The sequence below is a fragment of the Arachis ipaensis genome, chromosome B6, assembly GCF_059453495.1.
Source record: "Arachis ipaensis isolate K30076 ecotype BB chromosome B6, ASM5945349v1, whole genome shotgun sequence".
Classification (NCBI taxonomy): domain Eukaryota; kingdom Viridiplantae; phylum Streptophyta; class Magnoliopsida; order Fabales; family Fabaceae; genus Arachis; species Arachis ipaensis.
This window is the reverse complement of record NC_142441.1, coordinates 4075266-4089697: the sequence shown is the minus strand read 5'-3', so window position 1 is coordinate 4089697 and position 14432 is coordinate 4075266. Positions and strand designations below refer to the sequence as shown.

Here is a 14432-nt window from a genome sequence, read left to right as displayed (position 1 = left end):
AACTTTTTTTTTTCATTTTTAAGACACGTATCTATTTTTGTAAGTTATACATTTTAATTTATATAAATTAATGACAATTAAATGTACAAAAAAATACTAATCAATAAAGAAATAAAATTTAAGATAAACATGTCATAAACAAATTGAAATAAAATAAAGACTTTTAATTATGATCATCAATTATAATCACATATATTTACTTCAAGATTTATACTTCGAAAACTCAATATATTAATATTTTATATTTTTATTTCTCAATTTTAGACTATCACAAACATTAGTTACTCTTCAATAATGACAATGTTTTTAAAAAAATAAATATAATTAAATGATCTTAAAATTATATAATAACTTTTAAAATAACAAAAAAATATACAATTATTTAAAATATAATATTTGTGTAGTAACTGAAATTTAATTAAAAAGTAACATATAATATTATTTTGTAATTAAATAAGTATTTAATTAAAGAATTTAATATTTATATAATAATATGACAAAATAAATTAAAGTTTGAGTTTAACTATAGCAAGCGCTCAAGTTTAAATTTTCATAAATTAATTTATTTTTGTTAAAGTGAATTGCGCAATAAAAAAAATTCATATATTAAAGTAGAAAATAATTTATATATAAATACAAAATTAAAAAAAAGTATTCTTAAAACTTGAATATGCAAATAAAAAAATAAATTATAACTTGCAAAAATTATCTCTAAAATTTATTACAATAAATAATAAAATCGTTAAAGTCATGTATCTATATAAATTAAATTATGTTAAATTATAAGATATCTAGATATTTAATCAACCTAATTAATTAGTTTGTAACTTATTTGATTTAATAATTTAAAAAAATTGAATAACCTTTTAAAAAATATGTCAATCTAAATAATATAGATTGAAAATAAGAAAAATATAACTAAATTATATAATACAATATAATATTTCTAAAAATTTGTTTTATAGCAGATCTAATGCCAAAATATTTATCATTATCCGTGGTATAACCTAATTTCACAATTATTTAAACGTTATTTTTATGAAAAAATTGTATTATTTATTATGAAAAAAATATTTATTCACTATTATAATTTAAATAGAATATAAAATAGATATTAAACCAAATTCTTTTAATAATTACTCAATCACAAATATTTATCAAGAACATGAGATTTAAAAGCATAAAAAGTAAATATAATACCTACAATTTTTACACTACCACGATAAGATGATTATCATAAGTCTTTTTAGTATAAATTAAATAGAACAACGTATAATAATAAAGAAACAATCAAATCTAAAAAAGTTATAGAACACCTATCATACACCACGACGGTTAGTATTGAGAAAATTGTAACCATTTATTATTTTATTAGCTAGCTATTTTTTTATCTACTCTACACTTTATCTACAAATATGTTAAGAACTAAATGTATGCTTCAACCTTTTAAAATCCCATATATTCTTGCCAAACACAATATTATTATGCATTTTTTTATAAAAACCATTTAATGGAAGAACTGTTGGTAAAAAAATGAGGTTCTCTTATAATATGTATGACTTTTTATGATAATAAAATAAAAATAAAATGCATGAAATAATATTGTGTATATTTAAGTTGATTTTAATCTTTTTTAATAACCAGATTTACCATAACGTAACTGATAAACAATGACAGTTAATACAGATTGGATATGTTTTGAGTATGATATACATTTTATAATTTTGTACGTAGCAATATTAGTTTTAATTTATATATTTATTATTGGGTATTAAAAATAAAAAGTATTTGTATTGTTAGCATTTTTCAAACTTTATTTAACTTTGACCATGATTAAACCTAAAAGATCACCTACCTCATTGGAAATAAATATAATCCAATCAATTTTTACCTAGTGCTATACATTTGCATAATCACAGGAGAATTAACTTTAGCAAGATAAACAATATGGTATTTAGTTACTACATGAGTATTTTTATATATAGAATTATCAATCAATTATGTATGGCTTCGAATGAAAATAATATATTCAACATGGATATTGTTTGTTAGGTAAAATATAACAGATTGACAAAAAAAATTAATTACAATGGGTATATTCATTTTAAAAAATATTTTTCTATGTAATATTACAAAAAAATATCATGGTCACCCTGAATTACTACAGGTTCAACTTTTATCGACAGTGGTAGAATGCTTAAATTGAGACATTTTCATACTATAATATTTGTCAAACAAACAATTAATGAAACACTCATCCATACATTCTCATTTTGAGTATATTTATACATAAAAAAAGAGTTAAAATAGCAAAAGCGATAAAAATAATTATTTTTATAAGAGGAGTGCTAGGGGCAAGCAACTTTTGTGATTTGTAGCTATCAAATAGCCATCAATGATGTTTTTAATGGTGTGAGATTTCATCCAATGATGTGGAATTACTCACCTTTCTTTTGCTCGTTACATGTTGACTAGAATTTAATAAAGTTGCTGACCCCTGAACTTTTCCTTTTTATAATTTTGTGTGGCTATTTATATATAGAAGACCAAAAGACCATGATTATCTAACAAAATTAATTTTATTTATTGCATTCAATTTGAATAAGTAAAAAATCATCTTATTTTAATTTAGTCCTTAATTCACATAATTTAAATTTTGCTCAATAAATATAATTTGATTTAATTTAATTATTAGTGAAAAATATCTCGAGAATCTATTTTATATAGATTTATTATTTTAATGATTAAATCTAATTAATTGATTAACACATATAATTAGTATAATTAATTTGATTTAATAAATTAAAATAAATAAATTAAAAAATACTAACAGAATATTAAAAGAAATATATTAAAAAATACTATCAAATCAAATTGATATAAATTATAATAAATTATGTGATATTTAAATATCTAATCAAATCAATTAGTTGATATATTTAATTTATCTTAATAAATTGTATTTAATAAGTTAAAAGAAATAAATTGCTAAACACTCTCATAAGCATGTCATGTCAACTCCATCATTAAGTGCAGAAACCTGATGTTTATATAATAGAATAGATAATAAATAGAATATATGAGAATATGAACACATATTTTAATTATAAAATTGGTATTATATAATAGATTTTTTTTGAATCTTTATTGCTTGTTCGTTGCTAATTTTTACGTAATTACTTAATAATTTTCGCTTATAAAACTATCAACTACCTAATATTATGATTTACTTAATAAGAATGATGACATTAATATTTTTTCATAAGTCTTGTTATTACTTATAATTAGAAAATTCTATATTTCCTTAATGAATGTTAATTTTGTTGCCAAATTCTATATTACTTTTAAAATTTTAGCATAATTGAGTCTAATTTTTACATTTTGAAATGAATTTACTTGAAAAAATTAATATGTAAATCACATTATTATTACAAATTACTTTTTTAATATAATTAACAGTACTTATTTGAACCATTAAATTTAGCTTCTAATGATATTAAAGTCAACCTATTTTATTATCTAATGCCTTCAAAGAATTTACATGACTGACATAAAAATATAACAATTGAAAAAAATTCATTACAATGGGTATATTCATTTTAACAAATATTCTTCTATCTAATACTATAAAAAAATACATCGGCCACTTTGAAAATTTGAGATATATTCACCAAACAAATAATCAATAAAACATTCATCCGTACTTTCTCATTTTGGGTATATTTATACATAAAAGAAATTATACACAAAGAAAAAAAAAAGAAGAAAAGAAGAGTTAAAATAGCAAGAACGATAAAAATCACGGTTCTTATAATTTTGTGTGGCTATCTATATATAGTAGACCAGATAATTAAGATTATCTAACAAAATTAATTTGTATTTATTGTACTCAACTTGAATAAGTAAAAAAATTATCTTATTTTAATTTAGTCTTTAATTCACATGATTTGAATTTAGTTCAATATATATGATTTGATTTTATTTGATTTAATTATTAGTTAAAAATATTTCAGTTGCTTATTTTATTCATAAATTTATTATTTTAATGAGTAATAAATTAATCAAATTAATTAATTAGTACACACAATAAATTTGGTTTAATAAATTAAAAAAATAAATTAAAAAATACTAACAGAATATTAAAATAAATTAATTAAAAAATACTATCAAATTAAATTGATATAAATTATATGATATTTAAATATCTAATCAAATCAATTAGTTGATATAGTTAGTTTATCGTAATAACTTGTATTTAATGAGTTAAAAGAAATAAATCAAAAAATACTCTTAGAAGTATATCACGTTAATTCTATTATTAAATGCAAAAACTCAATTTTTATATAAAAAGAATAGATAGATAGATAGATTTTTATGTATTTAATCTATTTGCAATAGCTACTAACATTAAATTTTTTATAGAACTATCTAACTATACATTAGTGTATAAATAAAATTATTTGAATTAATTGTTCACTGATTTATTTTTTATTACTATAAATACAAATATTTCATTAGAATTTAGATAATAGTATATATTACTAATATACATAATAATTAAGCTTGGAAAATAAAATTCACCACATTTCCAAGGCTAAAGAAACATGTCAAGCTAAGTTTACTAAAAAAAAAAAAATCTTTAGTGTAAATTTTATATCCGCTATGTTAATAATTATATTTTAGATATAAAAAGTAGAGATTTATTATAGAGAAAAATAATCGTGCATCATTTTTAAAATATATTTACTCTGCTATAAACAATTGTTGCTACTCAATTATATATTTGTATTTATAATTTTTTTAAAAATAATTAGAAATTCTCATTTTTTAATGTTTTTAAAAATAATATAAATTTAAAATTTATTCACTTAAATATTAAGAGAATAATTAAATGATAGATTAAAACTTCTAATCATTGCTCAATTTAAATTCGTAACTTGTATTATAATTGTCACTAATGGGTAATTACATATAATGTTTTGAAAAGAATTAAAGAACTCCTGTTCCTGATTCTTCTCTGATCTCAACTAGTTTAAATCTAACGTGGGCAAAACCAATTGGCCCAACCTTAAGACCAAACGAATAAGAAATTGCCACGTAACCACATTCCCATACGGTGCACCCGCACCAGAACCCGCCCGCATCTCTCTCTCTCTCTCTCTTTCCCTCACCCTAGTGTTCCTGATTCAAAGATCTGCAAAACACTCTCTTTCTCTTTCTCTCTGTCTCTCTCGTTCTTTGTTTCTTTCTTTCATTTCTTTCCTTCGTTTTTTTTCTTTTTTCATTTGGCATTGGTTCTCTTTCTGTGGCGATGACGGAACCGATCGAGCCAAGCACATCGTCGTCAATGAGCACGGTGTTTCTTCACCCTCGGCGCGAGCCCTTCGAGCACGGCCTCTTACCGATCCCGAAGCTCATCTTCTCCGACCCCGCGCAAACCCTAATTTCGCTGAAGCAGAAGCTTCTTGAGCTCTCCTCCGGCGGCAAAGTCGATCCGGCGGCGATCTCCGAGTCTCTTCAGATCTCGCTCGACCACGCCAGGCTCGTCCTTGACACGCTTTCCTCCGTCCTCCCATCTTCGGAGCCCGAGCTACCCACCGCCGAAGTCTCCGCCGTCGACTTGCATGATCTGTTGCTGTTCCTGTACATTCAATCCTACAAGAGGCTCCTGCCGCGCACGCACAAGGACTCCGTCGCCGTTGCTGACGTCTGGCCTTCCACCTCCGCCTTCGATGGCTACTTGTCCGCTCTCTCGCCGCTTCAGGTTCAATTATCCCTTCCCGGACGCAATCTATTTTTGGTCCATTGTGATTAGTTTTGTGTTAATCGTGGTCTTAAATTCTTTAGTTATTTGGATTTATTTGTTGAGCTTGGTTTCTAATTTCATGGATTACAGCGTTTGTTTAGGTCGCTCTAGTAATTTTCTTGGTTTTTTGTGGCTCCTGTTCTGTTATTTTCTGTTTCTCTCGGTTAACCTGGTAGCAATTTTCGATTCTAGTGATTCTGTTGATGCTGAAGAGAAGTTTTGATTTTCTGTTTTTTGGTGTGTTTTTACAGCTTGTCCGGAGCAACAGCCGGCGGTTTATGCCGTCACAGGCTGACGAGGAGGCGCATCAATTGTCATACCTGCAGAAGCACTTGGCTAACATTCTGTCTCTCCTAGCTGAGCCCGTGGAGGGGGAAGGGGAAGAATCTCTGGTTTGTTATTTGATTTACTGCATGATATCCTTGGTTTGCTGATTTTAACTTAAATAGATATCTTATATATTCAAGGAATACCATGTATGTAGTGACACTATATATCCATCTTTAGGATTCCTTCTTGTAAATGATTCAAGTATCATGCAAACTGGGATGAAATCTTTAATGTTTGTTAAAGTATTTATTTAAATGATCCTTTTTTCATTTCATGTTTTTATGCCTCTTTTTTCAGTTTTTATTTTTGATACATCTTTTGCTTCTAAAGCAGTAGCTTCTATGAAATAATCTGTCTTTTTTTTTTTATTCTATTCCAATCTTGATGCTTTGTGCATATGCCAAAGACATCAGTTACTTAAGATTTCTGGAGTAGATAGGAAACCGTTTGTGTCCTCTTCCGTTCTAGTATGATTACAACTTTTAATTCTGATTGGGTTGCAGTTAAGTAACAGACCCTCCTCCGAGTACTGAATATTCAGCCAAAGTTTTTGCATGAAATCCTTATATATTTTTACAACTCATTCCCAATTTATCGATGAACTGTCTTGAAGAATGAGGCCTGGTGTTCTAATCTTCTGAAGAGAGGTTTGGTCTGCTGGTTGTGGATGTGTGAAGTGACACTATTAATCAATTAAAATATGAAATAAAGTCTCTGGACTTATACCGTCAGATGCTAGATTGAGCTAGTGCAACTTGTTTGGTACTGAGACTACCTCTATTTTGAATTTGACAATTATGTCAAACATCTCCTTTATGTTGATTATCTAACTTCTGTGTTAATGCTGTTCCATGCTTCTATACACCCAATACCTCATTCTTAGTTTGACTTTGACATGCATTGGGTGAAGCATATACTTGGGTTTCTTCTGTATCAATAATAATGGTAATATGGTATGCTGTCTGTTCACAGTAGTCTTCACTTCCTTTTAATTGCTGAGACATCACAATTCCAAAATGCTACCACCTTATCAGAGGCATGATAATTTATTATTGGCCCTTGGGACAGAGGATTCTCACTTTTTATTTTTATTTTTAACTCTCGGTGAATTCATCGTTATAGCATAATCATGTAATTTGTTGATTGAAGGAATGTTTAGAAAAAATTTCATGTCATCTTTTATGTTTTCCAGGTTTTCTTTAGTTTTAGTCTCATTCTTATCCTGCTTGTTTGACCTCATTTTATTTTAGGTTTTATCCATGGATAGATTTGAACACCTTGGGTTTCTAGTTCAGTTTGGTGATAAGGGATCTGAAGGAAATTCTTTGAGTCAACATTCTCCTTTCTTTGCAAACTCAGATCCTGACATGCCAGCTGTTCCTGCTCCTGCTGCACAAGTTCATGATTGGCTTCTGCAGAATATAACATCTGCATTGGAACACATTTCTGAACGGACTTCTTCCAAGGAAAATGGCCCAGCTAGTGCCTCTGACCAGGATGTTGCTATGACTGATGCATGCAATGCCCCAGTAAAGGTCTCAACAAGTACTAGAGCTCCAAGTTTCATTGAAGGGGTTTCTAAATCCTCATATGTGAAGCATGCATCTGACATTAAAGGTTCCTCTGTTAAGGTTTGTTTTCTCACGCATTTGACTAATGATCCTAACATTGCGTGAAGTCTTCCAGTTAAATTAATATTTGATATTGGACTTGGACTTCTAGCATTTGTCTTCCTTAAGCATAATCTCTATTCCATGCAAGTTGTATAACTAGATTTAGATTTAGCTTCATGATTTGGATGTTATTCAAAGTGCTTGTGGACATTTTATCACTTGAGATTATTGTGGAAGTAGTTACGTTAACATAAGTTGTGTTTGGTTATTGCAGGTTGTAAATTGCCATGAGTCAGCCATCTACATTTTAGCACCTTTGCGATATGCCACTGTGTATGGATGCTCAGATTCTACAATAGTTCTGGGAGCAGTTGGGAAGGTAACACCTGAAAAGTAACAAGGGGTTTTGTGTTCAGCTTTTGAGTGCCTTGATGAATCTGGTACTAATAGAAGGAAAACTTGTTATTATTATTATTTCATTCCGGAATGTGGAAAATGATATTATGCTTGCTTTTGTTCTGTGAGACACCCCTTCCAGGTGCATGGGAAGTGCAAGGGATGATTATTGTTGATTGATTCACATTCACACTTATGCATCTAACAGTAATCTGCTAATATTTGTTGTTTGGAATCACATCGTTAGTTGACAAATTTTTTATCTAAATTAATTTTCTATCCATCATATGCAACAGCGTTTGACCACCAGGAAGCAGCTTATTGATCTTCTTCCTACCATTGCATGTGTGCTAGATTGGCCTGAGCTTCATTTCTAATAAATAGACTCATCTGCATTTTCTTTTTCTGACAGGCTGTAAGGGTAGAGCATTGTGAACGAGCTCATGTGATTGTTGCAGCAAAACGTATTTGTATTGCTAATTGCCGTGAATGTGTCTTCTTTTTGGGGGTGAATCAGCAACCTCTTATTCTTGGTGATAACCATAAGTTGCAGGTGATTCCTTCATTTATCATTTGTTTGATTAAGCTGCTAACCATGTGGTGAACTGCCTTTTCATGTTGCCTTTTACATGATAAAGTAAATATTGAGTTTTAGTATATTACTGAAATGTTACTTAAAGATGCTGAAAAGAGACCATGATATCTTTGCGAATATTGGTCAACTATTTATGACTTGGCCAGTACTATTAAGTGATATGACAGTGATGCATGATGAATAACTAAAATAGTTCGATTGTGTTAATAGCAGTGCTTAAAACTTGTTTTAGGATTGTACTTGTAGGCATATGATGTGCATAAGCCTTTCTATTATCTAACAATACTTTTTTAACCATTTCTTGGTATTACATAGTTATGACTATTAAATTCTAAAACTCAAGCAACTTATTATATGAGAAGTGTGGTTAACGTAAACAGAGAAAAAGATTAAAAAAGAAGGTAGTTTCTTGTTGGAATGGTTCTCAGTTATCACACATAAAATGTTGGCAGTTTAGATATCACTTAAAAGAGAGTGAATTTATTTTAAAAATCTTATGACAGTTGTTTATCACTTTTTATTTGTGATGGATATCTCTGCATCTCTGTTCCGTCTTACCAAAGGTCTACTTTTTGTTCACTTTTCTGCTTCATCTAGCAGTACTAGCTGCTGATGTTGTATGCATATTTTCTTTAACTCTGCACTTTTGTCAAGTGGATTCATTGGTGGAAAACTTTCTTTTCCATAATATGCATAGGTGGCTCCCTATAACACATTTTACCCACAATTGGAGGAGCATATGAACGAAGTTGGAATTCTGCCCACAGTGAACCAATGGGATAATCCTATAGCACTGGGCATGGTGGATCCTCATGATTCACTATCTCACCCTGCAGGTGTTGCTGATGTTCAAGCGGAGTCCGCATCACGGGTGGATCCTGATCAGTTCACAAATTTTGTGGTATGACTGTTGTTTTTGATAATGACCAGCAGGAAAACCAACTATTTTTGTTTTATTTAAGCTATTAGCATGAAGTATTTCAGCATGTGAACTGTTTGACATGTATCATATCTGTTTCTTCCATAAAGCTTTTTAGGTAGAGAATGGTTGACGCTCAAATTTCTTTTTTCTTAGTTGGTAATACCATTTTTATGTTGACATACTTGATTTGCAGATTCCAAACTTGTCTGAAGAGTCAACTGGATCTACAAAAGCCAACCCATTTACATTACCAGATGCTTATATGGCATCTCAGCAAAGAAATGTATATCTCTAGTGTTAATTGATTAATATATTAGTGATTGGATTTCCATATATTTTGTGTTCAAGCTTTAAAGAGCCAAATTCACGTGAATTATGTCTCAACTAATTGTTGAACTTATAAAATCTTATTATCTTCTATACAGCAAAAAAATTTAGGGGAGATAAGGGAACTATTGCGTGAAGCACCTTTAGAAGATAATCGTAAACGGGAATTGTCATCAGCTCTCCATGTGTACTTCAAGGACTGGTTATATGGTAACTGTCACCCCCCTCCCGCCTCTTTTTCTCTCTTCTCCAGTGCCTTTTTATAGTTTTATTCAAGCAACCGTCTGTTTTTTTGTTGTTAATAGTTACTTATAAGATTGATTTCAGATTTTGCATACTGATGCGAAATGTGGGATTTAGTGGCTCTTTTAGAGCTGGTTGTTCTAAATATTGTCCAAGAGGAAGTTAAAACAATAAATGCTAATGATTTGTCCCTTTTTATATTTGAAGCTTCTGGCAATATTCGTCAGCTTTACTGTCTTCAAGGCGATTAATCTCTGTTAGATGATGCAGTGTCAGCAGTTAATGATAGTACAGGACCAAGATTTCTGGTTTCCTTTTTGAACCCCCTCTTCAATTCCTCTTGCCAATTCTATTGGCACCATAGGTAGCTGAGATCAGACGACGTGAATTAGAATGCCGTCCTATTTATGCGGTGACATCACCGGTGCACGAAATGGAATGAAAAATACAATTGCTAATCTGATTGTAATTTTTTCTTTGTTTGTGAAAATAATTACTGTAATATTTTGTTAGCCTAAATTAATGGCCTTTGTGAAAAATTTCCACCTTCCGAGTTCCAGTGTACTGCATGTTTTCAACATTTAAGAGTTTTTCCAATCTGTTGGGTGGTACCCTTGCTATTTCGATTTGGTGTTTACGATTTCGAAGTAACCAGCGAGGATGGTTTGTAGGTAGCTTCAGGGAAATAAACGGCTCAATTTTGGAAAAATGTTAATTGCTATTAGTCTCTGTATTCATGAACTTTACACCTCAAATTATTTTTTGTCCTGCGTACGACGACGGAGTGCTGAACATTTGGCACCATAAAGTATTTTCCCTACAAATTATTGTCTCCGTAGAAGGATTAGCACCATGGTTGACGGTTTATGTGAGTTACGACGTTTAATTGTTGAGATATTTTTTCATCTTGGAGTAAATTTTACTCACAAAAGATCATATCTGTCAATTATTAATTTCGATAAAGTAAAAAACAGAAATATATGATCAATAAAATTAAATGGTATACAAGTGTGGTAGAGGAAGAAAGGAATTTACACTAAAGGAAAAATAAAAATTTTCCCAAATTGTTTTCACTTAATGATCACAGCAAAGTAGTTCAATCAGCCATTGGTTACCAATTGATGAACACATTTTTCTTCAAGATGCTCTCGTTCTCATAGCAAAATCTCATAATATACTAAGATAGTATCCACATAGATATGACGCAGACTATCTTTAGTACAAGACATAGAAAACTAGACAAAAAAAAAAAAGGAGGCTATCTTGTACAGCAGAATAATATAGATGAAGGCAATCTATGCAAGGAACACCACAGTGAGTATACTACAACGAAGGACACACAATTTGGTTTATGCCTTGCTGAGTTTCACACTTCACATCTCATGATTCTAAATTCCTTCACTCTAGTTTCACATTGGTCAGTTATGCTACATTGCTGCTGCATAAAGAAATGGGTAACCAAAATTGGTAAATAATGTGTTCTAATGTAAATTTTAGGCTTAGCCTGCAGGGACCAGTTGGAATATCTTCTCAGCTTGGTCAGGAAAGAAGGTAATGAACAAATATGCACCTGTGAATTTCATAACACAAAGTAAATTCAATACAAGTATCACAAAATTGTGACAAAAAGACAATTTTTATTAAAAGAATAAAACTTACAAACAAGAATTGTTCCCAATACAGTTGAGATTTTCCCTTGGATTGTCACCAAACCAGCTTTGCCGGCATCTTGCAAGTCCTTGGATCCCACAGAATCAAATGTACCTACAGGATCGGAATATTTCACCACTTAACAAAATAATTTAATTTTATTTAACAACAAATTTAGTTTTAAAAGTCAGTGAATTGCTAAACCTGGTTTTACAGTTTGAAGGCCAGATGTTATGCATGCTACATTTGAGAAACCGGCCTGCTCTAGTTTATTTGCAGCTGCGGCAGACCTTCACAACAAAGTAGAATGAAAATGTCAAATGCTTATATTGGCATTTGCATAATAAAACTCAATGCAGGTACACCAAAAAAAATCAAACTATGCAAATTTATACATGTATAATGCATCTTTTGCCAAGGCTTCTATAAGTGTCAAGTTGACTACATAATTTATACAAGTAAACTCTTAATTCACATAGTTGGTTCAAGTGGGTGAACATTTGTTCTCTTTAAGCAAAGTCTTGGGTTCATAACAAAATGGAATATCAGCACAAGACAACATCATTGGGTTTACATTCATCTAATCTCACATTTAGACTGCAATGATGATCATACTTTGAACCATATGTTTGTAATTTCTTAAGCCAATAAAAAATAATGAAGAATTGAAATCGCATAGGATGCCATAAACAAACCTCAGTCCTTCCTGACATACAACCAGAAGTTTAGTTTCGGGCGAAAACTGACTCTTGACCGTTTGTACAAAATTAGGATTCGGCTTGGTGAATGGTAAACCAAAGAACAACCCAGAGAAATTATTGTGCAGAGTCCTTTTTACAATGGTACCTACAGAAAGATCACATCATGAAGTAAGACGGCCAAAAGTAAAAAAATGCATGAATAAATTAATCTGAAAGGATGAATTCCTTAGTCCTTACCAGGATCATTGTCTTGATTTTCAACAAAGAGAGGCACATGATAGCAGGATTTTATGTGAGCTCTCTCAAACTGAGTTTTGTCGCGTACATCTAGAACAGTATATCCATCAACTGTTACAAGCTCCTTTGCTTGTTCAGCATTAACAAACTTCACTTCTGCTTTTATTGTAAGACCGCTCCTCCAGCGTAGTTTCCCTGGCACGGCCCTTGCATTGTGAGTTTTTAATACCAACCAAGATGTCCCCAAATTGCTGAAAAACACAACCTTAATCCCTCACAATCATGTATGCATAGATGTTCAAACATTAAGTGAACTTTTCCTTCATTGTTTTCATCAATATGGTTTAGTATGTAGGCTACTTCAAATTTTTAAATACTTATAAGTGAGAAACAACGACAATTGTAAAGAAGAAATTAAGAAAATGCCAAAACATTAAGAACATAATTTGGACATTAAAAGGGCATGCATCAATCTGAGAAGATTGTATGGCATCAGAAGAATCACCAAGGATAAACTAGTAAAAAAAAATACTATTTCTTCATAAATATGATTGAAAACCAAAATAAGCAAAACCCTCCTAATAGACTATAGTTTAATAATAAGCAATTAAGGGTTTAGTCAATAATATAAACTCAATGGAAGACAACTTATCCATGTACTGTGATGCTGTTCTAGCTTTCCAAATCAAAACATCATACTGAACAATTTTGAAGCCTTTGTTTACAAACCCAGTGATCAACAATGCAGGAAAAAGGTGAAAATTCTTGCAGCGTTGAACCATAGTCATTTCATGAAATATTGAACATGCAAGAAGAGTTTATGTCATTCGAAGTAAGAAAAAAAATAAAAATAAATAATTGAATGATCTAGGCATAAAAAACTAAGTTCAAGGGGCATTACATGAACTTGAGTGTTACATTGCAGAACCCAACTTCTCCATGGAGTAATCAAGAAAACATAAAACACAAGTCATTTTTAGCACTTGTTCCCCTTAGCAACCAAAAACATTATCATAAAATTGTAGTTATGAAGACTGAAGTTGATAATTCATCACTAACCTTTCACCATCACCATGTTAAGGGAAAAAAAGGTAAAATAAAATAAAGATAAGAAGATTTAGTTACCTGGAGGAGGAAAGACAGGAGGCATAGAAAGAAGGCCCTGCCATGGTGCCGAGAATTGTTATCCTTCTCTCTCTTTCTTTCTCAGCTATGGAAGCTTAACGTGAACACACCCTACCCAATGGTTTTGTATAGTGGGCCATGAAATTTGGTATCAGCAATGAATATATGCCACGTGGCAAGTATAAAAATCTAATCTCAAGTCTCGAAGCTTGAAGCTGCAATAACCGTTAATCAAATACAACAGAACAGACGGAATCTCATTTTTAAGGTACTTGCTTGTCTCCGGTTAAAGGTAACAGCTGTATGTAAATAATATCTGCAGTATTTACGGTTGCTTCTCGTACTTGACAAACTAAATAGGATAGTCAAACTCACTTGGTTAGTTGGTTTTGAAAACTATTTTTTATTTATCTAAATTTTGACCATTCTTATAAAATTTACTAATTAGAACTTAAAAGGGAGTAAATAATCCAATTATCGATTATCT

General features: G+C 30.4%; 2 protein-coding genes across 2 annotated transcripts; one reads left to right on the top strand and one right to left on the bottom strand.

Moving 5' to 3' along the window:
* The first annotated feature begins 5099 nt into the window (after positions 1-5099).
* LOC107645429 (uncharacterized) lies at positions 5100-10819 on the top strand. The gene is made up of 9 exons (XM_016349448.3): positions 5100-5764; positions 6058-6198; positions 7387-7767; positions 8024-8128; positions 8558-8698; positions 9438-9641; positions 9856-9945; positions 10088-10199; positions 10440-10819. The coding sequence occupies exons 1-9, from the start codon at positions 5312-5314 to the stop codon at positions 10481-10483; spliced, it is 1671 nt and encodes a 556-aa protein (XP_016204934.1). The 5' UTR covers positions 5100-5311; the 3' UTR covers positions 10484-10819.
* A 443-nt stretch (positions 10820-11262) lies between these two features.
* On the bottom strand, positions 11263-14178 carry LOC107645428 (Rhodanese/Cell cycle control phosphatase superfamily protein). Its single transcript, XM_016349446.3, has 6 exons — positions 13946-14178; positions 12821-13071; positions 12578-12728; positions 12087-12172; positions 11892-11996; positions 11263-11802 (listed from the first exon to the last, which is right to left on the bottom strand). Exons 1-6 carry the CDS (start codon positions 13987-13989, stop codon positions 11732-11734), a joined length of 708 nt encoding a protein of 235 aa, XP_016204932.1. The 5' UTR covers positions 13990-14178; the 3' UTR covers positions 11263-11731.
* Between the last annotated feature and the right edge of the window lie 254 nt (positions 14179-14432).

Excerpts from the sequence above, each read along its gene's own strand:
- LOC107645429 (XM_016349448.3), top strand. The coding sequence starts at position 5,312 with ATGACGGAACCGATCGAGCCAAGCACATCGTCGTCAATGAGCACGGTG. Across the intron at positions 5,765-6,057 it reads CCGCTCTCTCGCCGCTTCAG|CTTGTCCGGAGCAACAGCCG; the intron begins GTTCAATTATCC and ends GTGTTTTTACAG. Across the intron at positions 8,699-9,437 it reads GTGATAACCATAAGTTGCAG|GTGGCTCCCTATAACACATT; the intron begins GTGATTCCTTCA and ends TAATATGCATAG.
- LOC107645428 (XM_016349446.3), bottom strand. The coding sequence starts at position 13,989 with ATGGCAGGGCCTTCTTTCTATGCCTCCTGTCTTTCCTCCTCCAG. Across the intron at positions 12,729-12,820 it reads AAATCAAGACAATGATCCTG|GTACCATTGTAAAAAGGACT; the intron begins GTAAGGACTAAG and ends ATCTTTCTGTAG. Across the intron at positions 11,997-12,086 it reads CCTTCAAACTGTAAAACCAG|GTACATTTGATTCTGTGGGA; the intron begins GTTTAGCAATTC and ends CCGATCCTGTAG.